General features: G+C 47.6%; 1 protein-coding gene across 1 annotated transcript in view; it reads left to right on the top strand.

The window, feature by feature from the left end:
• The window catches only part of COL27A1 (collagen type XXVII alpha 1 chain), a 145628-nt gene that overhangs the window by 37951 nt on the left and 80345 nt on the right, over nucleotides 1-27332 (top strand). The window contains exons 7-14 of the mRNA XM_082067769.1: nucleotides 139-192; nucleotides 5241-5285; nucleotides 6120-6173; nucleotides 8428-8472; nucleotides 10816-10869; nucleotides 12087-12131; nucleotides 21504-21557; nucleotides 25841-25885. Coding sequence (XP_081923895.1) covers nucleotides 139-192; nucleotides 5241-5285; nucleotides 6120-6173; nucleotides 8428-8472; nucleotides 10816-10869; nucleotides 12087-12131; nucleotides 21504-21557; nucleotides 25841-25885 — 396 coding nt within the window. The remainder of the gene's footprint in view (nucleotides 1-138; nucleotides 193-5240; nucleotides 5286-6119; nucleotides 6174-8427; nucleotides 8473-10815; nucleotides 10870-12086; nucleotides 12132-21503; nucleotides 21558-25840; nucleotides 25886-27332) is intronic.

Genomic DNA, 27332 nt, shown 5'->3' on the forward strand with positions numbered 1-27332 from the left:
TATTATCCAGTCGGTTTTTGAAGAGTTGCAATTAGAATCAGAAATATCAATAGTTGGGTGCTACTAATTTCAGTAACAGTATGGTAGGTATAGGGAAAACATTGCTGAAAACTAACAGAACTTGTTTCCTTCCTACAGGGAGACGTGGGCTTGCCTGGTTTGACTGGGTTCCCTGGACCACCTGGGAGAAAGGTAGGAGTATGTTCTTTTCTAGTGAACTAGATGGCTGTTTTTGTTTTAAAATGGCTGTGCCCAGCAAGATCATGGAAAATAAGGTGGTGGCTGGTGACAGCCAACATGGCTTCACTAAAGGCAAATCATGCCTGGCAAATTTGGTGGCCTTCTACACTGGGGTTACAGCATTGGTGGATAAGAGAAGGGCAGCTGAAGTCATCTGCCTGGACTTGTGCAAAGCATTTGACACTGTCCTGGATGGCACCCTTGGCTTCAAATTGGAGAGACATGGATTTGATGGATGGACCACTTGAGGGATAAGGAACTGGCTGGATTGTCACACTTGAAGCATTGTGGTCAATGGCTCAGTGTCCAGGTGGAAACGAGTGAGATTGGTATTGGGGTTGGTGCTGTTTAATAACTTTGTGGGCAACACGGACAGTGGGATCAAGTGCACCCTCAGCAAGCTTGCTGATGACACCAAGCTGTGTGGTGTGGTCGACACGCTGGAGAAAGGGGATCCATCCAGAGAGACCATGACAGGCTTGAGTGGTGGGCCCGTCTGGACCTCATGATGTTCAACAAGGCCAGGTGCTGTTCAATAGCTGAGCTCAGTGGACTTGACTCCCCTTCCCAGCAAGCCAATACCGACACAGAAAAGCCGAGCAGTTAAAATTAGCTCCGTGTTTCAATCCCTTCACCTGTCAACAGGCCATTGAAGATCTACCGTTCCTCAGGCCAATTGACTGCACACAAACGCCCACTCAGGTATGCTGTAGGACTCTGGGGAGAGAAAGAAGGTGTGGAGGAGGCTGAAGGAAACCTCCATCTCCATGATTGTTTGGTGTATGCTTTATATTAGAATCAAATTGCCAAGATTAGGGGCTGGGTTCGTTTTTCTGCTTCCAAGGCTGGTCACGCTTGGGGTGCTGTGCAGAGGTAGGAGCAGCAGCGTGATTAGCGACTGATCTTCTGCTGTCACAAACAAGCTCTAACAAATAGGGTGCAAAGAATACCATTTTCTTGGTATAACAGCTCATAAAACAAAGCCTTGTGGTTATGATCAGCAAAACGCAACGTTGGGAGTGCAAGGACTCATAGTGGAAAAAGCAGAGAAGAAATAGGAGATTGAACAAACATTCCTGCGTCCAGTACATGGCCTTCACATCGGATTTCAGCTCCCTCAGGACAAGGCAATGGCAGGAATATGCTTCTGTTTCTTCAAGTAAGGAGCGACTTGGATGCTGAAATTTTTTCCTTTGGTGCAGCTTACAAAAACCACCTCCCAGTAGCACTAGTCTGGCAGTGGTTTTGGTGTAACCTGGCTTTTATTAGCATCCTGCATTAAGAAAAAATTTACAGCTGCTGGAGAAATGTTTGGAAAAAGAAATCTTTTTTTATCTGGATTCCCTGCTGGCATTGTCCCAGTGAAAATATGCTGGTGTTTGGCTGAAGGTGGGCAACGCATCCTGGCTACCAGAAAACAGCAACGCCTTGGAAATGGATGTTCCTCCTGCTCACTCCATGGAGAGACTGTGAAAAGAGCTCCAAGGGCTTTGATCTGAAAACACCGTGTAGAAACTTTCAAATAGGCAAAATATTTCACCAGGGGAAACAAAAATACTTTTCCCACTAAATGAAACAACTGGCTTAGCAGCACGAGCTCGAGCTACAACCAAGCGGCACGTGGGTTTGGATAGCGTGGCTACCACCACAATTGGTGAGACCCTGGCCCAGGTTGGCCAGAGAGGTGGTAGATGAACCATCCCTGGAGACATCCCAGGCCAGGTTGGATGAGGCTCTGGGCAACCTGAGCTGGTGAAGATGTCCCTGCCCATGGCAGGGGTGGCACTGGCGGAGCTTTGAGGGTCCCTTCCAACCCAAACTGTTTTGTGATTCCATGCTTTTGCTTACACCCATCTACGAGTATATGAAAGTGCCTTTCAAGCGGCAGATATAATCTCATCTTCTCCATGCAGAGCAAATGTTGCTCTTGCTGACCAGCAGTTCAGTGGAACGGTGGCAGGACTTGGCTGTCCCCTCTGCTCTTCCCTTGGGTGCCTACGAGGTGGCTTTGGCTTTGTGTTGGGGGCTGCAGGTACAGCTGCCTTGCAGATACATCTCAGCAGAGCTCTGCACCATTGCTCCCAGCATCAGCCGCTGTGGAGGAGAAAATGGTTGTAGCAAAGTACGAGATTGTAGAAGCCAGCGGTGAGAGAGGAAAAAGCTTCACTGAAGTTACGCGAGTAAAGGCAGAACTAGGAATTGGTCAGAGCTTCAAAACACACCCTGTCCTACAGATCCCATTTGCTGGGCTCTTCACATTTCCTATCAAAGTGCAGGATGATCTTTTTTAGCAAAGAGAGTGTGGATTATAAATATCATCACAGATGAGTAAATCCTTCACTGGAGTGCAATTTCCTTTCTAAATCACAGCCCTTTGTGTTGAGCACCCTGTAATCACCAGGAAGTGTTAGGATAAAAGAGCAAATGCAATTGTTTTCATACCCTCTGCCCTGTCATTTTAGTGCTATTTGAAGAGGATTTTAGCAGGTAAATACTTTCACATTGCAGCCAGCTTTAGCATACACAAGCTTTTCTGTTTTCGCCTCGTTATAATTAGTCCGAGACAGAAATAACTGCAGTATACTCTAAAGAAACACACGTTCAAAGCTTTCCAGAGCTCATTATATATAGTGAGGTGGATATTTAATAGGATGCAACAATAGTAGAGTGTCTATATATTTAACTTAAGCGCAATTCACTTACCATTATAGAGGCCGCAATGCAACGCGTAGTGCAGACGTTAGCTCAGGTGTGCTTTGAGCATCTCAAGGGGTTGTCATCTCACCACCTGCACTGGGTGCACAGCACAGGCTTGAGATGTGTCCTGCAGGACCCCAGTCTGAGCAGAATGGTTTGGAGCAGCCAAGGGGCACCTCTTTTTTATCAGTGAAGAGAGTGAAACATCTCTAAGCGTTTGTATCTGTGGAAGTAGGTGCTCCAGCTGTCTGGAGACAAAGGTATCTCCTGCTCCAGGCTGTGGCTGGAGGAGCTGGGCAGAAGCCCCAGTGGAAACCCCATGGGCTCCAGGCTAAATCCCAGGGCACATCTGGAGATGCTGGACCCAGGGCTGTTTCTGTTGGCAGCTCTCGCCATCTGCACAATGCCCTGCACATCCATGTTTCAGGGATGGGTGGTACCAATACAGAGCTGTCCACACCAGGGTGGGTCTGAACCTTTACAAAGCACCTTCAGGCCAGGCGCCCAGCCAGGGTGGAGCATCCTCCCTCCCTTCTGCTGATGCCAAGCGTCTGTCTTGGAGCCAGGGAGAGAAGAAGAGAGGATCTCATGGGGCAGATTCCTGGAGAGGGGCAGGGAGCCCTGTCTGCTGGTCCTTCTCCAAGAGCTGCTGGGGCACTTCCAGTGAGGAGCCACTGGCTGAAATGCACGGACAGACTTTGGAAAAGGACCTTCTAGATGGTTCAAGTAAGGGTTAGCTGGTAGCAAAATGGTCGTTGAGGTCAGGCATCACCTTCTCAGGGGGTGCGGCTCAGTCAAACAAACACAGGCCATGGTACATCAATAACGTCAAGCAGAAGAGAATCTGCGAAGAGGGAATCAACATTTTTTTCCAGGCCAAAATATCTGAAATAATGAGCAAGAAGGAATGCAAAGGGGAGCGGGTAGTAGCCAGCATGGCTGAGCGCATTGCAGACCTCTGCCAGCGAAGGCTTCGGCTGCAGCTCTAGGATAGCCCATGGGAAGAATAAAACATCCATTAAGCAGAGGTGTGGACCTGAGAGAGAGAAACAGGCCTGGGTTCATCTGGTGAATGGAGTAAAAGGCCAAGTTCTCAGCCAAACCAGGGTCTGGTTGTGGCTTCCAGAGCAGGGGGGATGCTCGGCTTGCAGATGGGGGACATGTGCCAGGAGCCCTGGCTGGGGACAGGGACTGAGCTACGCTTGGCAGTTGTAACCCACCCTGCAAGCATTTTGTAATTTCTGTAGGATGTGTGCAAGGATTGTTTCTTGTTTGTTTTCTCTCTCCATTTGTTTCAAGTTAAATTTTCTGTCTTTTTTTTTCTTAATCTTTCTAGTAGCACAGCTAAACAGTCGTCTCTGTAACTGAATCTAATATTCTAATCTGCTCTGACTCCACATGATGGAAAAGAGTTTGTTTTAAATAGCTGAAGCAAGATAATAAAGGAGAGAGGGGAAAAAAAAGTCTGAAGTGCCTGTCACTTGTAAAATTTACTCAGTGTTTGAAGAGAGCTCTGTGTAAACCCTGGAGAAAGCCAACTCTTAAAATACACACTGATCAGTCTGCAGGTGAACAGGCCGGCTTTGTCCCGCTCCAGTGTCTGCATCTCAAAATAAACACTGAAAAACTGAAACAGGTTTGTGAAAGACCTGTGAGAATGATTTGAAGCCTTCAACACTTGCCAGCTCGCGTGCTGGATTAAGAAACTCCTTCTAATTAATTCAGCAGAGAGCAGGTTAAGAGGCAGCTCGCTCACTGCTTTAGGCACCTTCAGAGTGAAGGACTCTGGATCTTGTAATACCTTGTAATTAGATTAGAAGAGCTGGAAGATAGACAAATTCAAGATAGAAACAAAACCAAAGTTTCCTGTGACAGTAAATGGTTATTTTGGTGTTTCCTATGGCATTTCAAGTTCTAAAGCGAAAGTGAGCGCTCTGAAATACGAGTGACTTGTGTTGCGTAGTCCCCCAGCTTGCCCAAAGCCAACATTTCACCCCACAAGCCTGTGGTTTCCTAAGGATGAGGGGCAGCTTTGCTGAAGGTGGAGGTACAACTCTGCATCTGTTCACAGAGCCAACCCCTCCTGAGTAACCACCAGGCCAGACCCCGGCAGGTGCGGGTTTGGGTGATGCAAGCACAAAGCAGCATGTTAAAAGTTTGCATGATTGTGTAGTGCTATCCCTTATCCTGCTTCTCTTCAGAACTTTCCTCCCACCTGCAAAGAGCAATTCAAACCAAAACCAGATTATTTTTTGGTTGTTTTTTTTCCTTTTTACTCATTTTTTTCTATCCTATTTCAACAGGGATATAAAGGCTACCCTGGACCACCAGGTCACCCCGGAGACCAGGTGAGTTTTGCTAGTTTCCAGCACTGCAGCTTTAGAAGCAGGATGGATTTGCTGGCCGTGATGCTGGTGTGGATGCTGTACAGGCTGCTCGGTGCACACGGGGGATGCGCAGTGACCTCCCATCCCACCCACAGCTCCGCACGTACCGACCGAGCACGGGCATGTTCTGCAAGGACACTGCCCTGGACTTTATCAATTTAATCTTTAATTTTTATTGCTCAGCCACATTAAGTTTACATGGTGGAAGAAATACCAGCTTACCCTACTCTCCTTTTATTTTTCACTTTTACATTAATTTCACCTGGAGTTTACGAACCACATCATATTAAGTACTAACATGTAATTCCCCTCCCAAAGCCCATTCCTCCTCTCCCCTTTTCTCCCCCCATCTTTATTTGGTTAAGTCTGATGTTTGCAGTTCAGAAAAAAAAAAAGAGGCAATGAATAGCAGGCCCTGTTAGCAATGATGTTAAAGGATATTATACATGAATCCATTTAGTTTGGAAGAATTTTGGCAGTGCTTCCCCACCAGTAAAACGGTTCCATATGCCAGATATAGATGCAGCCTTACACCTTCTCTTAGCCTCCTTGTTTCAAACTATCTGCTCTTTCGCTGCAGATGGAAGGGGAAATAGCAACACTTGCCTAATGCATGGATCCTATTGACTGTCATTAACTTATTCCACTGTCTACCCTATATATTTTCTAAATTTGCATCAGGTTAATCCATTCCACCCTCCTTTTGCCGCAGCTCAAAGAATGAAGCGGCTAAAAATGCTTCCCAAGTGTGATGTTCACCTTAACTCCTGTGCCTTCTCTTTTTTCTCTCCAAAGGGCGAACGAGGACCAGCCGGGAGTCCAGGTGCCAAAGGTTATCCTGGCAGGCAGGTGCAGTAAATCTCATCGTGCTGTGCACAGACTAGGGATTTGGGTGTGCAGGTAGCTGAATATGTGCCCTGCTAAATATGTGCCCCAGTAAAGGCAGCGTAGACCTCTAGAATATGTCTGAATATATTTTCCTTCTTCCCTCCCCAAGATATTGTGTTGATGAGATCGTCTTTCAACCCCAGAGGACACTAAGGTTGTTAGAAAGCATTTTATGCCTATGATAGATAAAACCTGCATTTCTACAGCAAAATCTGACATATTTTTGCTTCAGTATAACAACATGGGGAGAAAATAGCAGAGAAACATACCTGCAAGCTGATAACCCTTCACTTTTAGGCACGTTTTACATTCAGTGTTGAACACGTTAGAAATCTGGAACAGAAGAAAGCATGTTACCAAAACAAAGTATTTAGATGAATTCACTAGTGGAATTGTGTATGTACATATAAAATTAGACGTGGACCATATAAATCATATTTGCAGATACAAAAAAAAAAAAGTATGTATTATGAAAGAAAACCAAGCCTGTTTTCATCCTGAAATAATTGCACAAAGACAACTTTAGGAACGGAGGAGCATGCAAAGGAAAATGGATCAAAATTGGACACCTTATAGTCTTACTGGTGTAAGATGCTGAACAAATGGAGTATGTGGAGGGCAGAAGTCCTGGCCCTGTGACATTTTACAGGGAAATGAATTTGTCATGCTTTTCTTAGATGAACACATTCATGTTGGATTCCCCCACATTCATATTTTAGTACACAGCTAAGACCCCAAATATTTGCCAGGAGCCTTTCAGCCTTACCATGAGTTCATATGGGAGTTTTTACCCAGATATGTACAGTTTTAGACTAAATGTGAGCTAGATACTCAGAACAACTCTGCATGCCCCCTGCCTATGGCTCTTTTAAATTAGAAATGAAATTGGTGCCTCGCTTAGCAAATTTGGGCTGGAATATACAGATGCGGGCTGGAGAGTGCAGGTGGTGGAACTGGCTGAGAGTTTTATGCACCTCACTAAATGTCCCATTTATGCTCTGAAAGGCTCTTAGAGATTTGCATGCCAAAGCATCTCCTAGGTGGGAATGTGTATTAGGTGACTAATACCAAGCGGTCCAGGCTGTATTGCTCATACAAGGTTAATGAATGCTGGTTCCCAATTCGCAGCACTGCGCTGCCCATCAGATAAGCAGGGTGAAATCTTTGCGCTTGACATACGAAGAACAAAAACGGTTTCTTAAAATGTAGTTTGGGTCAGGAGAGTGCATTTTTTTTAAAGGCAGCTTTTTTCAGCATATCTGAATGCTGTGTGTATCCAGCATCAGAACTGTTTGCTTTACTGAGATTTTACTGCTTGTTACTCCTGTCAGCTGCGCTGGCTCCGCGGTGCTATGGGAGACAGCGCTTGGCTCTGGTCTGATTTGCGCATCACAGGCAGAATTGTTAACTTCACCCCATGGCTGAAATCCTTGGCAATGATGCGTGAGGCAGGAAAGAGCACAACCTGCCTTTCAGCTCCCAGGCTGAGTGCACAGCGCTGCCAGCTAAAGAAAATATGGACTTAGCATTGGGGTTTTTTCTCCCCCTCTTCCAAAAAAGCCCAACAACACTTCGAACTGGAAAAAAATTGACCTGGAACCTTGCTAGAAGACAATAAATTTAAGAATTCATTACACGTGTTCAGAGGGTTCTACTTCAAGTGAGCAGCAACAAGCATAGAAGTAGAATTGGGAATGTGTTTTCGGTTCTTTCCATAGCTGTTGATGCTGCAAAGGGTTAGAGGTATTGCAGAACCTGCACTTAGAAATTAGAAAGGATTTCTCACTGCCTGTGTTCCCTAAACAGGTATTGAAATACATATATTATTTGCTGTGCATGTCTTGTGTGAGGCAGGAAACTGAATCGAGGGCTGTCGGGTACAGAGCATCACTGTCCATCGCATCCCAAGTGTAACGCACCCTTCGTGCTCCCCACTGCCTTTGCCGTTTCGGTCTTTATGATCAGAAATCTCTCCCTCAGCCCCGGGGAAAGCTCAGTGTGTGCAGCAGTCTCAGGTTCTGCAGAGTCCCAGCTCCCCGACAATGGGAGATTTGTTATTTGTACCATTTTGCCCTTTTTTCTCCTTTGTCGATACGCTTTGGAGTCGGTGCTGAAAGCAGAACCACACGGGGACGGTGCTGGGGGTTTGGCACTGCTCGTTAGGTTAAATTAAAGCCTGTCCACATTTGTCTTTGTTTTTTCCCTTCTGTTCTAGGGTTTACCTGGCCCCATAGGGGAAGCTGGTCCAAAAGGCAGTCGGGTAAGCAGCCTCTCATTTGTCTTTTCTCCCTTTGTTTTTGCCAAAGGCTTCTCGAGAAACTTTATGCTTAATTTTGCCATCCTGAGACTGATTGTTTTTATTCACCGGATTCAGGGGATTTGAACTGCTCATCGCTTGTTTATTGAAGCACTGCTAAATTTTTTTAAATTAAACACATAATGTACCAAGATCAAAGTTCACCGATAGTGCTGGTGATACGTCAACTCCTTCAGAGCTCACATTGCAGGAAAGAATGGCATCCAAATTCCTACCAAAGACCAAATTCTGACGTTTCTGCAAGCCCCATCTCCCAAAGGCCTCTTTAGTTTCAATAAGTGTGGTTCAGCGGTCTTTGACCATGCTGAATATGGGCTCTTTTGGGTATAGTCCTGAGGTTGGGAGTGATTTATATCACTATGCAGAATAGCAAGCCAGCATCTTGAAGCCATGTGCAAATTCAAACATTAATATCTCTGTTCTGCCTGGTTTTGCTCACCAAATTGAATTGCTGAGGATTCATTCTCCCTGCAAAGGATTTTTTTTTTTAACCAATTAAGAATCTCGTTAATCACATTTTGTTCTTTTCCTGCAATTATAAACTCACAATGAGATTCCGAGCCAATAAAATCCCCCCTTTCTCTGACATGTGATACGCTTTCTATATGCAGTAAATTCAACCAGCTGGCTTTCATCACTAGGAAAACTGCAAGGAATAAACAATGCTGACCCTGTAGGCAGCTGTATTCCGGAGCTGGGAAGGAGATGGCGTGTTCCATGTCCTGCAGGAAGATCTGAGATAGCGCAGCTTGCTCACCTCACTTCTGCAAGCGATAAAGTTCCCCCTGGTGCATCTGTTTCACTGGCCTAACCAGGACCTCATGTAACTATCATGCGGGAGATGTGCAGAATGTAAGACTAGAAAATGATTTTTCACTTTAAGTGCTCAGGACTGAAATATTTATAGCTACCCAAGAAAGCCAGTTCTCAGTCAGAATTGGATTTTAAGGTGAGATACCTGCATTTGGTGGATTGAGGGAGCTGACTGTGGGCTCTTCTCCATCCCCCACCTCTATTTCTTTTTGTCCTTCTGCAGGAAGTGGTTCAGGAGTTACATGGTTTGTCTTGGGGTTCAGGAGGCACAGACAGCATCATTTTAATGTGGCTGTATTTCCCGGCCTAGGTGTCATTCCTAACGGAAGGGCAACCTAAAGGGAGCAGTGGACTGGTGAAAATATTTGTCGGGGTCAACAGTAAGGGACTTAGCAACGATGGAGAAAGAAAGATGATAGAAAATCAGTGTTAACACTTGGCTCTGGTAACAGCGAGGTGCCACTGAGGGGGCTCCCTGCTGAAATTCACTTCCTCTTGATTCTGCATGTTTGGCACAAATTAGTCCTTTGCAAAGGACCAGCACACAAGGTAACTTTGTGCTAACTGCTGAGCAAAGAGGATTAAACACAAGGCTTCAATTGTTGCGAGGGAAGGGAAACGCGGCGCTTGTGTCCTGTCTTAGCAGGATCCCAAGGCTGCAGAGAAATGTCGCCTACTTGAAAACGCGATGCCTGCTGATGAGTGTGAAAGGAGCAGATTTTCTGAGAAACGTGTTGGTGCAAAGGAGGTTTATTTACAGCTGGGTGTCAGAGGATCTGTATCTATGTAAAGTTGAGCCTTGTGCACCAGCCCTAAAAGCCTGAAATGTCACACTCAGCCCCACCGCCCCGCTGCTTGGACTGACAAAGTGTTTGCAAAGGGTCTCGGTGGTACCACTGAGTTTGCAGGGAAAGGCTTCAGGCAGAGCCGTGAACGATCGCTCCTCCTTCGGCAGTGGGGTGGTCAGTAGCCCCACGTGCCAGGAGAAGGTGTTTGCGTGAGAAGGGGCTGCAGTGTGACCCCCACATGACACAAGACAAGCAGAAAGGGCTTGGTACAACAGGACGTTTTCACAACATGGCTGGGAATGAGCGCCAGAGGCAGGGAAAGAGCCTTTGGAGAGACAAAAGGAGGTGCGGGCATGTGGATTCCTATTGCCATCACTCTTGCTAACCTTGAACCAAGCTCCGTTTCCCCCAGGTACACTCAGAGCCAGCCCAGGTAAGGTTTCTTCTTGCTGGCTTCTTGCTGCCTGGAGTCCTCATGATCCCTGGTGTGAGGGTATGTGCCCTTGGACTACATCGTGGAAGCCAGCACCATGCAGTCCATGGGCATATACACTTGCCTCAAGGTTTATTTCTTCACGGCTGCCATTGACCAACGCTGGAGGATGCTCTGCTGTTCAGGAAACACAGACTGACTGGTTGCTAATGGAGGAATGTATCTTTACTACTTGTTTCCTCTTTTCTTTAGGGATATATTGGTCTCCCAGGATTATTTGGGCTACCGGGAGCTGATGGAGAACGAGTGAGTATTTTGTGCAAAAAACCTAGGTGTGTCACTTGAATGCAGCTCTTCAGAGCCTGTTGTAACCTTCTCAAGAGGCAAGCATGCCTGATGTTTAACCAAGCCTTCTTTAGCCTGTGTCTACCCTTGCATGAAGACCTGTGTCCCTGTGTGATGTTGTCACTCAGCTCAGGAAAGCCCAGGCTCCAGGCAGGGTCATCAGACCTCACCATTGCATAGAGAGGAGTTTTTCTATATTTTCCTTCCCTTAAAAACCTGCCTTCCTCCCCTCCTTACTAGTTCATCTTGGTGCAATGGGGCAGGGGGAGAATGTACCTGGAAATTCCCTGTTCCCACAGGAGTGACATCCCATCCATAGTGTCCCAGCATTTTGGGTGTCCAGCTGGAGGTGTCTGGAAAGAGCCTGGCTGTTGGAAGTGACAGTGCCGGGGACTTTCTGATGATGTCTCCCCTTCCAGTTGGGCAGTCAAGACTGGGGCCTGTTGGACGGGCAGCTGTGCCTGTTGTTCCCATGTGTCCCCTCTTTCCCCAACTTTTTCATCGTGCCTTCTCCAAACCCACACATTCGGAGCTTTGCAGGACCTCTCTTGCTTTTTGGCTCTTCTCCCCCATGTCCTCCCACCTTCCTGATCTGTACCCACCCAAGGACCCCCTCTTCCTCCTGCAAGAGCTCCTAAGGAAGGTTGTTGTAAGACAAAGACTGTTTTATTCCAGCTTTTCCTCCCTCAAACCCAAGCTCCAGAACAAGAGAGGCCCCGGGAGCATGTGGGAGTGAGCGCATGTGTGTGTGCCTGCCTGGGAGGGGACAACCCCGCGCTCTAGAGTCGCTGATTTAATGCTTGTATAACTAAATAAGAAACATAAACACAAGTTCTCCAGCGAGTGCCTTGGCGGTGGCCTTCGTTCGGTTCCAGACCAGTAGCTTAATGACTGTTCCTGCTAAGCACAGTCCCAGCCAGTTGCCCTGGGTGTGGATGCTGCCTGCGTGTGTCCTCGGGGAGGGCCATAGTTAGCGGGTGAAGGTTAATTAATTGTCTTCTGCTCTCGCAGCTGACTGCAAGTAGCTGACATTTTGATTCCTGAACAATGCCGCAGTCATTAGCCTGTTTTGCATTCCCCTTTCTCTCTAGTTTTGTTTTGTATTGTTGGTTGGCTGTTTGCTTTCTCAACCAGACCTATTATTTTCTTCTTTTTTTCTCTGTGTGCTTTCCTTGCAGGGGATCCCTGGAGTTCCCGGGAAGAGGGGCAAGATGGGTAGGCCGGTAAAGTTTTTCCTCGTCTATTATGCAGACCTTGTTGAATGAAACTGGAAACAAAACATCTGGCTTTTGGCTGGGTCCCTTCATATCTTCTGATGGGAGCTAAATGGGGAGATCAAGCAAAGCTTTCCATGTCTCTTTTCTCAAGCAGGATGAAAACTGAAGATACCAATATTGTTCTTCTCCTTTCTTTCATGCTCTGCCCACTCCACAGGCATTTTTGTCCTTTTTTCTTGCACTGTCTCCATGCTCCCTTGGATCCTACACTTCTCAGATTCTCCTCTGCAACATCTTGCCCTCCATTCAGCCTCTTCCCTGTATGCATTTTGTAATTCCCACTGTGATTGCAGCATCCCAGGTGTCTGTGCTCACTCTGGTACATTCACTGCTCTGTTCTCCCGCTAGTCCCATTGCATTTGACTCTTTTTGCTGCAATTCTTTTCAACCCTTGTACCATTCTGATTTGCATAACAAACGTGCACTTTTGTGTAGAAACATTTTTGTCCTTGGTGGTGGTAAAGAGTTAAAGTAGATCAGATGAAGACACGTTTGAGGAGTGAGGAGACCAGGTTGATTTGAGGCTTGGCCAAGAGGAAGAGCTGTTTACAGGCAGGGCTGAATACAAGGTGGATACTGAGAGCTGCATAGAAGAAAGGGTTTGTGCTGACTGTAGCGAAAAGCAAAATAAAAGCAGGTGAGAAAAGTACCAAAATGAGCAGAGGAAACAAGGAAAGGACAGAAAGGAAAGCCTTTCCCACATCTGCCTGCTTCCAAGCAATTCTGCCTGCTTCCTTTGCCAAAATCTATCAAGCTTTTTTACTCCGGGAGTTAGCAGAGAGATCAGGCATGTTCATGCTCTGGTGTGTCTCACTGCCTTTACACCTTGTTCTTTGTGTTAGCCTGAATTTCTCTCGCTCTCTTGACATCATTGCGCTCACAGGCTCCTTATAAATGTCCACTCACCCACACACGGAAAAATCCAGTGCTTTCCCCTTGTCACCCTTGCACGCAAACATGTGCTTTCCAGGAGTCCCACACCTCCCACTTACTGGTGTTCTCCCAGTAAAAGCCTCACAAACATCCCAACAGTGCCACATTCACCCCAGCTGGCTGTTCCCTCTCTCTGGGGTGGGGGAAGGTCAAGCAAATTTTGGCGTTGGAGGCAGTGGAAATCTGTACCAGATTTTACGGTTTTGTAAACCGCTGGTTACACCAGAAACCTCTGCGATGAATAATTGCAGAGAGCAGTATATGTAACAGTGACTCATTGACCAGAGCAAAACAAACAAAGCAACAGTCGTTATGTGCAGGGATTCTGCTCTGTGTCCCTGCACGGAGCACGCTGGAGGCTCCAGGCGTTCCAGCTCTTGTTTGGCTCGGGTTTGGCATCTTCCAGGCAAGGGTTTGTGTCTGGCAGTCACTGTTACAAACAAGGGGCTCCCCTGAGATCAGCGGGGAATCTCTCAACCGTGGAGGCATTTAGGCTGGGATCTAGAGAAGGGATTAAACGGCTGCGCCTGAGCACCTTTGTTCTACTCGGCTCTTTCAGAGAGTTTTGGCTCCGTTCCCATTGCATGATATCGGGTTTAATAAGAAATCTTGAATGAACTGATGCTGATGATTTGTAATACCGAGCGTGAACAAAAAGATTAAGTGACATCCAGTGTTGTTCGGGAAGTGACTGGGAGGACGGAAAATAGGAACCAACTGACCTGGTTCCTTTCCCAATGCATATGTCCTGGCCTGGGCTGTCTCCCAGCTGGTTCGCAGTGTTTGCAAGGGATTTTTCTGGTTGCTCACATCCCCACACAGCTTTAGGTTTGCTAGCGTGGCTACTGCTACTGTTCTCGCTCAGTGTTGTCAGTGCAATGGAGAGCTCTTGGATGGTGGGTAATAAGGGTTGCCAAAGGTGGTAAATGCTCTGGGAAGTAGGGAAGGAGTTGGTATCAAATCTATTTCTCTACCTCGTTTTGTTTGGGGTGACAGACAGCCGCAGATTAGATGCTGGGCAGAGGAGGAGCGGGGGGCAGGGGGAGTTTGCATGTGACACCGTGGGCCTCCGAGGGTGATGTAAGAGGGAATGATTAAAATAGAAGAACTGGATATGAGTCAGATCTTGAAACCCTTCCAGGGAAGTTAAGTTTTGCAGAGCTGTGAGGGACATGGTGAATCTGTCGTGGAAACAGCCGGCTCCACCTCCCGCTCCGCTCTCCCTGCAGCGCATCCGCAACGTAGGAGGCGAATGCGTTTGTAACGTATGGGCCATGGTGAACTCTTGGGCAAGGAGAGGGTTGGGGGTTGGCTAGGGAGACAATTTGGATTAAAGTACAATGCAGTAGGGAGGCTGAAATAACAGGAGTCTGTGTGTCTCGGATCTGCTGGCTGGTTTAGGGGTATGCTGGAGGCCTGGAGCTGAAGTGGCTGGTTGCTTAAACTTCAGTCTTGCCAACGCAGTGGCTGAAAGGAATGGCTTTTTATCACAATGTTGTGAACTTTTATGGCATTCGGTTGAGCAGCTGGCAAAAGAAAAAAAAAAAAAGGGAGGATAAAAGGCCCCACTGCTATGAGGGCTGCGGTCCGCACCGTGCGGGGGGAAGGAATGAGAGAAGTTGTTGTTACCTTCTGTCTTGGCACACAGAGGTGATATATCAGCCCTAGCTCATCTTCAGAAAGGAGATGTGCTGTCACTGAAGGAGGTGACCCGCAGGAAGAGGAGGTACAGGTAGTGATATGCACTTTTCTTCTGCTGTGGGAGATGCGTGGCTATGATCAGGGATGTCTGCACTGCAGGTTATATTAAACTTCAAATAGAGTGTTGTATTTTCAGAAGTTCTCAAATGTTGTTAGAGAAAGAGACTTAAAAGGAAACTTTCAAGAAATGCACCCAAAGAGCTTTGAGCTCTTTGTTTTGTTCATCTTCATTACTGATAGCTGCTTATCTCTTTTTTCATGTAGACTATCAGTACTGCACCAGCTGTGCTATCTTATGCCTGACTTCTGCTTACAATATTTTATTAGTAGAATTATTTTAAAAGGAATAGCATAGAATAGAAGGAGCAAGACATAGTTATTAATTCTCGGGTTTGTCTGAGGACTGCTGGTCCCGTACCTGGAGCTTAGTTGAACGCTTGGAGCATCACTATGTCAGGTACCATGCAAACACCTCGTGAAAGAAAAGCTCTCTGGCCCCGAAGATCCATTGATTGGATTGTACCCAGGATGTGTGGCCAGGAACGCTGGCACCTCTGTGAGAATGGTTGGTGTTTGCCAAGGCAAGGTGGGGAGATGCTGCGGTGCTCGGTGCCTGCACAGGAGGAGGAGGATTCAGGCCCTGCTTTCTCCCCATGGTGTGCAGCTTCAGATGGGCTGTGTGGCTGTTCTGGGCTGTGTGCAAGACAGGGGTAGTACACTCAATTCTCCTTTGAGCTCAGTAGCTGAAACTTAGCCCGTAAAAGCCAAAGATTACCACTTAGATATCAAGGAAGAGCTGCCACAAAGTGGTATGTGGATTTTAAGTAGTAAGGACGAGTGCACAGGTGAGTCCAGAAGTCTCCCGTCCCTCTGCCTATCAGCCACAACGTGGAGGCTGTGGGAGCCAGCTGTGATCTGGCAGCCGCCCGAGCGTGGCCTCAGGGCTTGTTTGAGCCTCATCGTGGTGGCAAGCTGCCGAATCTGGCATCCGTTTTCTACGAGCTGACCACAGCCGGGGTCCCCCTTGCCAGCTCGCAGCTTGTAACGCAGCGGCGCCTTCTTGCCAGGCTATTTTTCACGTCTGCTGTCTTCTTCCATGTTAACTTATAAAGTTAATGTCTTAACTCCTGCCCCCAGTGAACACCAAGCCTCAATATATTCTTTTTTGCTGCATCTGATAAGTTGTTAGAGATGCACGTGATAACTTTGCACTCCACTCCAAATTGGGAAGGCTGTTACCTCATAAGAAAAGATATTACCTTGTGAGAGACGTGAGATAGCACAAAGCAGGGCTACCTTTGGGTTGGGAAGGTTTCATTTTACAGCTTCCCCCAACCTTTTGATATATGGCCGAGATAACTTAGTGGTGAATGTGAGTGGGGCTTTGCCAAGTTACACAGTCTCAGCTGTTGTCCATGCAAACAATGAGGGAACATGTTTTGCCATGCGTCTGGACGGGCTGGCATAACCACAAATTACCAAGAAAAATAAATTTTGCCCCTCTCTGTAGGGACTAAGACAATAAACATCTCCTCTCTCGTTGCTCCAATCCTTTCTCCGCTTTGGATGCAGCCGAGGTCCTTCCTTGCGCTTGGAGTGAACCAAGCGAGAGTCTCCTGCACCACACGAGTTGAGATTTAGGAAACTGGTAAGAGCATTTCAAAGTATCTCTTCTTTAATGAATAATGAGCAAAAATCAAATGGGCTCCCTGTGGATGCAAAGAGGCGGCCCATACGGCTTTTCTCATAAGAAACATGACTTAGGGATGCACGCATCTCACCTACAGCACTGAATGTCATGGCTTACATGGGCTGCTAAAGCTCCAGCCTTGTCTCTTTTGTCACTGAGACCTTGCTACCTACCAAAACAAAGGAGGAGGAATGGAGCTGTACTTCACTCTAAACACTGAGAAACGTTTTAAAGAAATATTGGAATTCGAATAAAAAAATTGCTAAAGAAGTAGGGGTTTTTCCTGTTAGCTGTCTAAGTCAATTCTTTGCTATAATTTTTCTTGATTAACCCACATTGTTAGAATAGATCGGGGTGGCTCTCACCACCCTGGGAACCAGCGCTGGGTCTGGCCCAGCCACCCCCCGCACCCACCTGCGAGGGACTCACGTCTGCTCTCCCCATCAAGAATGTTCTCAGAGCTGTAAGCTGCCAACATAAGCTACACTTGTTTATTTTATTCTCCTTTTTTTTTTTCCAGTGAGTGCTTTCTCTCACTCTCAGCCCTGCTTCCCCACCACTACCTCTTTTTTTTGTTGTTTATTTAAATTGTTTGACTTTCAGTTTCCATCCCTGGGGAGGCTCCTGGGCAGAGATTCACCTGGTCAAAGCCAACTGGCAAATAGAGTCTTTTGCAGACAAGACAGGAGGGCTGGTTGGTTTCGAGCAGTTTCACCTTCAGCCAACAGGAAAATAAAATCCTATTTTTGGAGAAGGATTCTGTTGGCGTGAAGACCTGCCAGGATTCCTCGGAGCAGCGGCTGCCAGACTTGCCTCCCTTACTCCATCAGGAAAAGCGTTTTAAATGGAATCAGATGTTGTGTACATACAACACACCCACCCACATGTGCACACCTGAAAAGGCCCTGGGGAAGCGAAGGACCCGGCGCATCTCACCCGTCTCTGCTTCCCTGGGGACAGCTGCTTCCAGGGACAGGGGACAAGAAGAGGTGGCATCTGCTCGGCCCAAGAGCAGCCCTTTGGCTGCTCTGTTTTGTGCAGAGGAAGAAAAGATGGGGAGGTGGAGGGGGATGCAAACCCCTGATGCAGGAGGAGCTGGTTCCAGTGTCTGTCTGGGGCTGGTTGTTCTCAGCAGGAGTCTCTTGGCGTATGGAAGGACGCTCTTTGCAGGGAGGATGGATGAGCAGGAATTAAGGTGCTGTTGTAGGATCTTTGAGTCATTGGATCAGCCTCAGACTTCTCAGTGTTACCTGGGATAAATCAGTTGGCATCTCTCTCTGCCTCAGTTTCCCCTCTGACAGTGGTTCCTCAGTTTCCCCTCTGACAGTGGTTCCTCAGCTCCACCAAGTGCAGTGAGGACAAATTTTGCAACCACCATAAAGCTCTGCTTGGGGTGAGGACAGGACAGCACCGAAGCACCTGGATCCTGCTTAGTGCAAACCATCTGCTCGGATGCTTTTTCTCCAACACCTCTTCAAGCTTCATCTTGCTTCTTTCATTGAACTTCTCCTTCACACAATGTGAAATCCATTCAGCTGAATGGATTTTTTCATTCTTTCTTCACCTCGTCTCTGTATTTCCCAGCTGTGAGACAGAGCCAAAAGTTTCGTCATACCTGACTGCAGCCGCTGAGGAGGAGCACCCCGCTGGCCCTCGGCCAACAGAACTTGTTATTTGAGCATTTTCCTCCCAGCTCTGCTGCCATTTGCCATCCCTTCCTGGTCCCTGGTCCCTCTCTGCGTGTCCCCTCCCTCCCACAGAGCAGGCAGGATGCACGGGCTCCATATTTTTCACTGGAGTGTTTTCTTTGCTGTCCCAATTCTTGAACATAATTTCCAGGGACTAGACTTTCTGGAAAAACAGCCGCACTCTGAAAAAAGGTGAATTTTCTGTACCAAAAAAAAACCTCTGCACTCTACTTTGGAAAGGTCAAAAGACTCTGGATGTGCTGGGCTCGTTAATCCTTTCCACAAGTCTCCTGCAATGGGCTGCCAGTTGCAACCTGCCTGTCGGCCAGTGCCATAAAATGATCTACCTGCCCTGTGTGTTCTCCCTCGGTTCGGGCTCCTCAGGCTGCTGAAGCAGCACATGGGAGATGAGAGGAACTGCTGCTTACAGGGATGAAACAAATGGGGTAACAAAATCTGCTTGTAATTCCTAGGCTGCTTGTTTTGGTTGAATAGCACTGGTTTTGTCCCTGAGGAACATCTCTGTCCTTCAGGCTCAGGCAGGAGTGGGGGTGGGCACTGAAAAAAAATGGCTTTTACAGACGTGTGAGATCCCATAAATTAGGACACTGTGGTCACTGGAACTGTTATTGTGGTTTAAATTGCTCCTGCTTACCCCATGGAAAGAAAGCACTTGCTTTTTCATTAGGGGCTTGAAAGATTGATTGTTTCCTGCTGCGCACAGGGCTGGTGGGATGGCTTTCCCAACCTGGGTTGGGTCTTTGGAGACTGTACGGATGCTGAAATATCCTCCTTCACGCCGCAGCCACCAGCCTTGGTCTCATTTAATGTGTGAAAGACGGTTCATGCTCGTGTTGCCAAGCTCAAATATTGAGCTAGGCTGCCTGGGGTTAGTTGAATTGAAGCTGCTCTTTCCATCTGTCTCCTCCTCTGGGTTTGTTTTGCAGCTCAGGCCAAAAAGTACCAGGGGAGCACCCATCACCCAGCGATCTGGGCCTGGAGGGGGCTCGTGCCAGCAGAGCAGGTGGCATCTAAAGGACAATGGGGTGTTGGCAAGGACAGGGCTTTGCTGCTGAGTGCTGATGCCAGCCCTCACTGTTCTGGGCTTTTTTGTCTCTGTTTCCTGCCACTTTGCCCCTTTTCCATCCCATCTCGAGGACAGACAGAAATCCTTGCTCTGGGGGAGCCACGTTGTGCTGTGAACAGGTTTTATTGTCGAATCTCTTACTGGGCAGCATTGGCCAAGTGACCTCAGGTACTCGGCTCTCTGCCTTCAAAATGGGAATAATCTGCTTTTTTAAATGCTCGGAGATCTGCTGTTGGAAAGGTTGTGCAAAAGCTAGATTTTTATTAACTCTGTTACCAAGTGCCTCAAGTCTCCCTTGTCTTTATCTTCAAGCAGTGAGGTTAGTACTAGAAACTGAGGCACAAAAAGATATTAGCGGGAAATATGAATTTGAGTAGTTCCTTATCGGGACACTTTTACTCTGGCAGAGGAGTGTGTTGTTTATATCACGTTGGAAGAGATTTAAACCAAATTCAGAAAATGCTCTTAGTCTGGAGCAAGCATTCCTTTAGACGATACTATGCTGCTGTAGCAATATCAATTTAATTTTACTATTCAGGGTAGTAGAACCTTCCTGCATTGGCAAGACCTTAGCCCGACAGAAGGCACTTGAGCAGCCACAGGGCCAGGCAGCTCGGTGACATCCGTGGTCACTGTGCCCAGCTCTGTCCTCTGAGAAAGGGAAGATGCAGCGGTGGGGGTGCTGAGGGCTGTGACTGAAATCTGTAACAGCATAAGTACAGTATCAGTCTGTGCACACTCATATTTTCCTTGGCAAGTTGTACGACTGTAAACAGCAGAATATTCCAAGACGGGTTTTTTTTGGTTTTTTTGGTCTTGCCAGAGCAATGAATTTCCCTACACATCCCTGTTCCAATCTTATTGATTCAGCATGCAGCAGAGTTATTTTCCCCCTTTTTTTCATTAGAGAAAATTGTAAACCCCCCTGCCTTCTTTTTATATTTGAGGTCTTTGTCTCTAGATGGCAGGAGGCTGTCTCCAGTGGCTGCTGACCACAGCTTCGTGGTGTGTGCACAGGCCTGAGGGACACAGTGCCCAGCTGGAAGGAGTCAGACAGCTTTCCCATGCACAGTGATGCCCATAAAATTGAAGTATTGAGTCCAAGCAAGTGATAGCTTGTGTCCATTCAGAAGTGTGTGCTGAATGCTGTAGGGAATTGGTACAAAAGAGGTGAAATGCTGGCTCTGAACTTGGTGGTCTCCTATCTCTCACCATAGGTTTGACTAAATATCTGTTTACTTTGTTGTGTTGACCAGGAGCTGTAAACCCTCAAAGGTGAAGGGAGGTCTTGGTTGACATCTCTGACTGCAGAGCTTCCCAATATAGTTTTCCTGTTCTCTCTGCTGTGATCATTTCAAATTTCGGTGGTGCTGATGGGTTTCCAGATGGTGTGTTGCTGTTGGCTGTTGTGTTTTGCTTCCTTCAGGTTTGCTTTTCCAAGGTAACCAGTATTTGTAATATACAGGGGAGCAGGCAGGGAGAGAGAGTATCCTTCTGATGGGATCTCTCAGCCCAGAACGTGAATGTGTTGTATCTCATGTCTGGTGGATATTTCTTCCTGGAAGAGGATAGAAAGCACTGTATCTTTCAATACAGAATCTGGTCTTCCAAATGTGGGATTATAATTTCATGCATAAACTACACATCAAAATCTTCAGGGCTGCGTATTCCTTGTTGGACATATTGGAGTACTTGAGTGAACCAAAACGAAGACAGAAGCGCCTATTTCCACCCCTTCTCTCTGCTCTGCTTGCTCACGTTGTCTTTCTATGTGATGCTGCCATATGAACCATGCCCAGGGCTGACAACTGGTGCTAAGAAAATGCTGATCAAGGTTGGACGTAGCCTGTGACACAAGAACATGCCAGGTCCAGCAGCCTCAGCGATGCGGCTTTTCACAGCGTGGCCCTTCCTGTCTCCTCGCTGATTCTTCCTCTCAAGGCTCCCATTAGTTAATAAGTCAAACGGTACTTGTGGTTGCCCTTCACTGGCCCCAGGAGGGAGCGGTGAATCAGCTCTTGGCCTCGCGGAGCTGCTCGCTGGGCGGCTGTGCTGGTGGAGCAGGGATGGTTTGGATGAGGATGGATGGTCCATGTTTCTTTGTGAGCCGCTGCCTACCGAAACGCTGCGCTGGGTGCAGGGGGAGCGCCTTTTAAGCTGGTTACCTTTACACCCGTGTGCGTCAATAACGAATACTTGTGTTTGCCTCCTCTCCTCAGGGCTTTCCTGGTGATTTTGGGGAACGAGGACCTCCAGGCATCGATGGGAACCCAGTAAGTTGAGAGCTTTTCCCCTTCTCTCTTTCTCTTGCAGTAGACAGGACCACATACTGTATCATACTAGTTAGAGCATCACACTAGTTAGAGATGAAAGAAGCTTTTAAGTTTGGTGGCAGCTTCTAGCATTTTGGTTTTGTCCCCCCTGAAGAACAAATGTACATCCCTGCCCTGCTCAAGCGTGCTGCAACTTCCTGTGTTTGGCTCAACACCCTGTAACTGCCAGGTCACCATATTGCCATTTGCTTTCTGTCTCCACCTATTGCCTTTCTTGCACCTTGGTTTTGATAAATGCTTTCTAGGATATGACTAGAAGAAAAATCCAGAGAGAAAAGGTAGGGCTGTTGCTCCTGATGAGCAGGTGGTGTTTGGAGCACGTTGTCCATACCACAGGGCCTGATGTATAGCCTGTGGCAGCCGCAGGAATCACCTTGGTGACTAGTGTGCTCTGGTTGGGGCTTTGTATGAACGTAGCAGGGGGACATGGGACAGGCAGTGGAACGTATCACCATGAGGCACCGCAGACTTGAGTGCACATAACCCTCAGAGGAGTAGGCCATTTATTCAGTTGGATAGAGCTCTGAGATACATAAAGAGGCTGGTCCTCTCCTTTTCACCACATTTCATTCTCTGATCCAGGTTAACGAGCTGATACCATCAGGTTTGCATCTCCCTAGCCTGTAGAAGTAAGATTCTAAAGTGCTCCAAGCTCAGTACTTTTCCTTTTCTGAAGTGAATGTTAATACTGGTGCAAAAAGTGCCAGATTCCCCACTTTGGTGTCTGGGCGTGGTGAGGGACAGACAGACAGACACCACAGCTCCGGGTTCTGCTGCCCCAGCCGGCCCTGGCACAGCAGGGGGAGAAGTCCCGAGGCTCCTGAGTTCTTGGCCTCTCTCCGGTCTTCATCTGACCCCTGCTGGCTTTCCAAGAATGGGATGTGTCTCCTGGGAATTGGGTCAGGATGGTTCCAGAGACTATTTAAGCAGCTGGATGCCTATAAGGTTTATTTTGCTCTGCTCTTGCAGCACTTAATACCAAACAGTTGGCTATGTGCTGTGTTTTCCGCTACTCATAAAACATGCCCTCATGGATTGAAAAAGTTCTCAGAGGTATTAATTATTCTGAATTATTTTCTGTGTGACTTTGTTGATTCTCCCTCAATTAGCATGTGAGCAGTACTGATTCATCTCTAAAATTCTTGCTGTCTTGGTTATTCACACATAATCGCAGCGCTGCTCTCGGTGTTTGATGGAATGATTTGTGTGAAGTAACCCACTCTGCATGAGTCTTCAAGTTCCCATTTGTCATATTTGCAGCATAAAAGTTATTTTCACAAGCAACTCTAAGGAGCTCAGCTACACTCCAGCCTTTGTGGGAATTCAACACTGAGTCACAAATGCAGTGAACTGAAAGAATTAGATTCCCAAGGAATACTTCTGCAGGACTTTTCCCATCCTTCAGTCAACTTAAGCCATGGGTCAGAGTGGAATCAGTAGTCCCAAAGTAGAAGACCTTCTAGATTGTATTGCTATTTCCAGTCAGCCCAGCAGGAAGAATAGGAATCCTGGAGGTCAGAAAGACTTTTTTTTCCGAACAACTTGTTTTGTTTTCTTTAAATTTGCAAGTTGTCTAAGCCCCATTCAGAAGATGTGCTCAATGTTAGCTGGATGCCAGTTCCCAGACCATTGCAGAGAAGCAAAGGTCCCTTCCATTAATTCATCCAGAACGATTGCTCTTCTTTCATCTTATCAACGGCTTTTAAATATTAATGTGCCTTGGAGATTGTAGAATGAAAACAGACTGTTTCGGCTGACTTAAAGGGAGGTTCACAGGGTCACGAGTAGAGTCACAGACGCAGAAAAATGCCGGAAAGTCTGTTTGTGGAACACGCAAATATGCCGAGTTCGCTAGGTGGAGGATGCAGTTCAATCGTGGGCAGGCGGGCAGCTGCCGCGGGTCCCGAGCTGCCCCGTCCCGTTTGATCCACCGAGCCCTTACGCTGCTGCCGTCGCTCGGGGATGGCTGAAACCGACAGTCCCTGATCTTCTTTCCATCCCCTCCAGACAGAGCAAGGGCTTTTCCAGCCACAGGGGAGTTTTTTTTCCCTCCTACCAACTTGCTGAGAACTGTTGAGCCATCACATTCCAGATCCCCCACTCCTGGAGTGCTTTAGCCACTCCAATTAGTCCCTTAATCACAGGAATTAGATGTAGGAGAGGGCTGTTGATTCATCTTCTCGTCTCTTGTCCCAGTGCCCAGTTCATGCACTGAAAAAAGGAGAATAGAGCCTGATTTTCCTTGTAGGTCAGGAACCAGCCTGTCATTACTGATAGCCAGGAAGGAGCACCTGTAAATCCTCCATTTCCCAGGCCAGGGAATGGTTCAAATTACCAACTAGTCCTGTCCCCCTCTCCCAGGGGAATCCACCCCCTCCTCTTCCAAGAGGAAATCCTCTTGTGTTAGACATGAGTCCATGGGTTTCCACATTTACCCTTCCTCTTGAGGAATACCCACATGACGTAACTCAGATCTAGGCAGTTCCTCCTGCAGATGGTGGGACTAAGACCAAACCATCCACCCAATCTTCATCCCAGCCACCCTCGGAGCCTGGGAAACCCTGGGATGCCACCACACAGCTCCTGTGCTCAGCATCCCTGCTTGTACGCCCTCTTCTTACGGAGCCTGGTAACGCCAGGCCTTGACTAAAAGCTTGAAGCCGATGTTATTACAGCAGCTCTGGGGATGCAGAAATCCCACCCGTGAGGAACAATTGCTCCACAGATGTCCCAAGTATGCAGGAAAGGAACCGGCCATAAAAAAGCAATTTTTAGGCTGGTTGAGATTATGAAACGCTTTTTTGTGTGTGCTTGCCCAATAGTCCTTTACTCCACTTCCCATAAAATAAACACACGTAACCCTCTACCCAAGGAGGCCGAGCACGTTCAGTCATGTTGCGTCCCCTTCTCTTTCATTCTTTCACCAGGCAAATCTTTCCATAAAAGGGGAGCTTTATTGCACTGAAGGGGACTCCACCAGATGTGCACCATAAACTGAGCTGGGCTGTCAAAGAAAGTAGCCAGTGTGATCCAGAGCAGGGGGGGTGTTTGAGCCAACGGGAAGTTTAGCATTTCCAATGCACTTGTTTTGAGAGGCCCCGTTGGAGACGGAGCTGTGTAAGAGCCAGTCCTTGTCCTGCCAGGCAACCCGCTGTCAATGTGATGCACCAAGGGAGGCGCGGGGACGGGCTGAGCATCACATAGGGATTGCTGAAGTACAGGGTGTTTCAAAAAGATGGATGAAATTTGAAATCACTAAATCTCTGCAACAACCAACTGCCCATGAGTGAAACTCTCAATCTGTACAGCAGGTGGAGGGAACACAGAGCGTCTATAGAAAGGTATCGCTGAAACTTGATAACTCGTTTGCAAATTTCTGTGTAATCATAACGTGTTGAGTTCACCTTTTTGAAACACCTTGTACTTAGTGACTTAGGTGTGATTTAAAGTGGCTCTTCCTCCGAGCAAGTGCTGGGTTCCCTGCTCTGGGGACAGCGCTGCTGAGACACCTCCCTGCACACAAGCTGCAGCATGAAGTCTGGGAGCTTGTTCTAGAAACTAAAGGCTATTTGATGGTCTGGGTTGGAGCCTGGATGGATGAGGCAGAGTGCAGAAGACTCTGCTGATTCTCCACCTTAAACCAGCTCTTAGACACAGGAGGAACAGCCTCAGAGCTGCCAAACACACTCCCAAGGCCCATCAACCAGCACTAGAAGGTGACATACCCTTTCCCTAAATTACCCAGTTTAATTTCCATCCAAATGCTCCTTTTCTCGTGAGTTTTATCATTCCTTAACCACTCAAAAAATATATAAAAATCATGTTTTCTGAGGCAAAGCAAAAGTTTCCCTCTCCTTCCCACCTTAGCTTTGCTGTGCCTGGTCCCTGCCCTTGTCCCTGTCCCTGTCCCTGCCTCCATCTCACCTGGGCAGGCTCCCACCACCCACTGCCCGCACAGTGAAATGCTTCTTTTCTCCAAGCTGCTCCTGGGAGGGAAGTCAGCAAATAACTGCAGAACAACAGCAGCCCTGTGTCTGGAGAGGCTGCGCTCACAAAGATGGAAGCTCTCGATCAGTTTGGCTGGGGAAAGGGGCTGTGGGGGGGACGGAAGGGGGAGGGACGGCCTTTTCCCTTCCCTCAAGTTCCTGAAACACTGAGCTGCCTTTCAGCCTCTGTTTGTCTACAAAGTGTCCGTAACCATGTCGGTTTGTCTTTCCTTTTAGGGAGAATTGGGAGCCCCAGGTCCTCCTGGAGTCCTTGGACTCATTGTAAGTATAAAAACAAATGGAGATCTGGCTTCTCAGGGCTTTAACCCTTTCAGCCTGCATAACTGCGCACAGATTTTTGTCTTCCCGTGGCAGTGAAGGGGACGAGTGTTTGCAAGGGGGAGGCGTGATGTCTGAGGAGAGAGGAGGTTGCTTGGTAGAGCGGGAGGTGGAGGAGGGCAAACCCTTTCTAAGCAAAAGGAAACAGATTAAGGGTTTGCTGTTAGTGCCCTTGTTTCCTAGATAACTCACCCTTTTGACAACATTTATCAGGGTATTTCTTTAAAGATGCAATATCCATTTCACACCAGGATCTGTTGTCTTTTAAAAAGCAAGTCCTTGTAAGCAGTAACCTAAGGACACACAGTTCTTGTTCACTGGAGAGGTTGTGGGCAGGATCTGCCTGTCCTCTGGATATACAGGAATTGTCTGTGCACTCTCACTATCCCATTGCTAATCCAGGTAATTATGTACATAGCCAAATTCCACCCTTTATAACTCTCTTCCCCAACAGGAGACAAATGGCTGTAAGGATGGGTGGCAACTCATCCCCGGGCAGCTGTGCTGGGGGTTAGTGAATGCCCAGCTGAACATATTATGGGTTATTTTTAAGTCTTGGTACTTGTTTTATGTTATTTCACTCCATGCACAAAAAGCGGTACGTATTCTTTTAAAACGATTCCTCCTTGGCTATGATAATCCATGAAAACTTAACTTGCAATGATTGCTTAAAAACCTTCCTATTTTGCCTTTCCATAGCTTAAATTGAAGGAGTGTGTATGTCAGCTGAGATCAAGGCCTCGATTGCCAGAGGTGTTGCACAAACAGAGAGCACCAAACCCAGAAATCACAGACTCCATGGGGAAAAACAGAGAATATGGTGGAACAGGTGTACCCATCATGCATATGGGGGACTGGGGCAAATTCAGGGTGCAGAAGGTGCCGGGTGTTTGCTCTGGGCTGGTCCCTGTTCAGTCGTTTCCTTCCCAGTACAGCCACCCCTGGGGACCGGCTGGGCTGCGGCTGCCTCCCCGCACCCTGCAAGTGTTTGGGTTTGCTGTTTAAGAGAGGCCGAAGAGCAGAATTAGCTGTAACTAAAGCCTCTTGCTCTCCTAATTAACTATATGGGCAAAGCTTTAAGTCAACGCATTTCTACAAGAAGCCTTTATGCTGGGAGGTATGAAAAGGGGATCTGTTCGGCGGCTGCGGCCCAGTGCTCCCAGTGCTCCCAGTGCGGTGGCTGCCAACCAGAGCCGCGCTCCTTCAGCACAGCCGTCCCTGTTTATTTACGCATGGCAGGCCAGGCTGGTGCGCGGTATCACTGCCTCCCTTCATGGGCAGAAAGCAGCCAAAGCCTGGTTGAACGCTGGGCTCTGAAGGCTCTTTTATACGTGTGCACACAGCAGCCCTGAGCTCCCGTGTCCTCCTGGGCTGCAGCTTCTCCTCCAAA

Source organism: Streptopelia decaocto (genome assembly GCF_964273445.1).
Source record: "Streptopelia decaocto genome assembly, chromosome: 17".
Taxonomy (NCBI): Eukaryota; Metazoa; Chordata; class Aves; order Columbiformes; family Columbidae; genus Streptopelia; species Streptopelia decaocto.